Source organism: Myotis brandtii, unplaced genomic scaffold, assembly GCF_000412655.1.
Source record: "Myotis brandtii unplaced genomic scaffold, ASM41265v1 scaffold439, whole genome shotgun sequence".
Lineage (NCBI taxonomy): Eukaryota > Metazoa > Chordata > Mammalia > Chiroptera > Vespertilionidae > Myotis > Myotis brandtii.
The window spans coordinates 825952-828022 of NW_005366783.1; the positions used below are offsets into that span (position 1 = coordinate 825952).

Genomic DNA, 2071 nt, shown 5'->3' on the forward strand with positions numbered 1-2071 from the left:
GCATCCAACGGTGTCACGGCAGAACCGGGAAACCGAAAAGCCTGCAGCTTGGAGAGGAGCTCAGAGGAGGCTGCTGTGGGCGGGGCAGCGGCGGAGACCCGCCCAGGGGGCGTGGCTGGTAAAGGAGGTCCGCTCAGGGGCGGGGCCTGTGGTGGAGACCCTCCTGGGGGCGGGGCCTGTGGTGGAGACCCTCCTGGGGGCGGGGCCTGTGGTGGAGACCCTCCTAGGGGCGGGGTTATGGTGGAGACCCTCTCATGGGGCGGGGCCTAGAGTAAAGACCCTCCTATGGATGGGGCTATGTTGGGGGACCCTCCTATGGGGCGGGGCCTATGGCAGAGACCCTCTCAGGGACAGCAGATGGTGATCCTCCTGGGGGCGGGGTCTAAGGTGGGGACCCTCCAAGGGGCGTGGTCTATAGTAAAGACCCTCCCAGGGGCGGGGACCCTCCCAGGGGCAGGAACAACAGTGGGATCCTCCCAGGGGGCGGGTCCTACAGTGGAGACCCTCACGGGGGGTGGGGCCTATGGTTGGGGACCCTCCCATGGGGCGGGGTCTAAAGTAAAGACCCTCCTATGGGGCGGGACCTACAGCAGAGACCCTATCAGGGGGCGGGGCCTACAGTAATGACCCTCCTAGGGACGGGGCTATGTTGGGGGACCCTCTTATGGGACGGGGCCTACAGTGGAGACCCTCTCAGGGGGCAGGGTCTATAGTAAAGACCCTCCCAGGGGGCGGGGCCTACAGTAATGACCCTTCTTTAAAATTAAAAAAAAAAGAAAAAAAGGGGGGTTATCCAAGGAGTGGGGGAGTCCCTCCCCGGCCCCACAGGGGAGCCGAGCAGACAAAGCAACAGACTCTGAGCTGAAGACGCCTGGGAGAGCCACTGAACGGAGCCCCTACGTGTGTCCATTGTGCAGGCCCGCAAGTGCAGGAGCCGTGAGGGACCCCGGGGCAGGGTCTTGGGGGTCCCCAGGAAGCCCCCCTCCACGATGTGCACCAATGGATGCAGCTGCGGGGGCGGCCGAGCAGCACACGCACCCGCTTCCGCTCGCCCACGCAGTACCGGCCCCTGTTCTTGGGCCTGTGGGGGAGCCGAGAGGGGGCTCAGCACAGGCACAGGGAGTGCCCACTGCACCCCCCAAATGCACCCCCAAATGCACCCCCTAAATGCACCCCCCGAGGTACCGGCCGCCCACCTCTGCTGTGTGACCCCAGGCAAGTGTCCTGCCCTCTCTGGGCCGGCTTCTTCATCTATAAGATGGGGTTGGGGCCCTGGTGGGTTTGGCTCAGTGGTTAAGCATAGGCCTGCGGACCAAAGGGTCCCGGGTTCGATTCCCAGTCGGGGCACAGGCCGGGGCTGCAGGCTTGATCCCCTGTGGGGGGCGCGCAGGAGGCAGCCGATCCATGATTCTCATCATTGACGTTTCTCTCTCTCTCTCTCTCCCTCTCCCTTCCTCTCTGAAATCAATAAAAATGTATATATATATATTAAAAAGTTTAAAATGGGTTGTGGCTGTTGAGACGCTGGGACAAGCCGCTAACCCCGCTCAGACAGGGGGCCGGGGTGAGGCAGGGGGACGGGCCACAGTCCTGGCCACACACGGGGCCTTGGGTGGGGCTGGCTCTGAACTCCACACACACCCCGTACCCTCGGAAGCCTAGTGAGGAGGGCCCCCCCCGTACCCCGCACATCCCAGCATCTTCACTTCGCTCAGATGGGGAAACTGAGGCCCAGAGAGACAGTCACGTGCCCCGGGTCACAGCGCGTCCCTCCTCCCAGCCGATCACCTTAGACCCACTCTGATGCCACCGACCCACTCTGATGCTCCCACTTATGCGCCCCTGACCCCCCCCGCCCCCCGCCATCCACGGGCGGGCACTGCTGGGACCCCCACCATGCAGCTTCTCTGGAAATGGAGGCCCAGAGGCGGGGTGAGCAGGCTCTCACACAGGGGTGTGTGTAGGGGGACTTGAGTCCTGACCCCTCTAAGGCCAGGGTCTAAGGGCTTGACCACTGTCCGCTCCTGCCTCCCTCCGGCCGGCTGATGCGTCCTTCCAGTCCCCGGGCCTC

The 2071-nt window shown here is 64.1% G+C and overlaps 1 protein-coding gene across 1 annotated transcript in view; it reads right to left on the reverse strand.

Moving 5' to 3' along the window:
• Window positions 1-1692, reverse strand: part of ADAMTS7 (ADAM metallopeptidase with thrombospondin type 1 motif, 7) — a 6052-nt gene extending 4360 nt beyond the window's left edge. The window contains exons 1-2 of the mRNA XM_014546259.1: window positions 1649-1692; window positions 1039-1081 (exon numbers count right to left, since the gene is read on the reverse strand). Coding sequence (XP_014401745.1) covers window positions 1039-1081; window positions 1649-1692 — 87 coding nt within the window. The remainder of the gene's footprint in view (window positions 1-1038; window positions 1082-1648) is intronic.
• Between the last annotated feature and the right edge of the window lie 379 nt (window positions 1693-2071).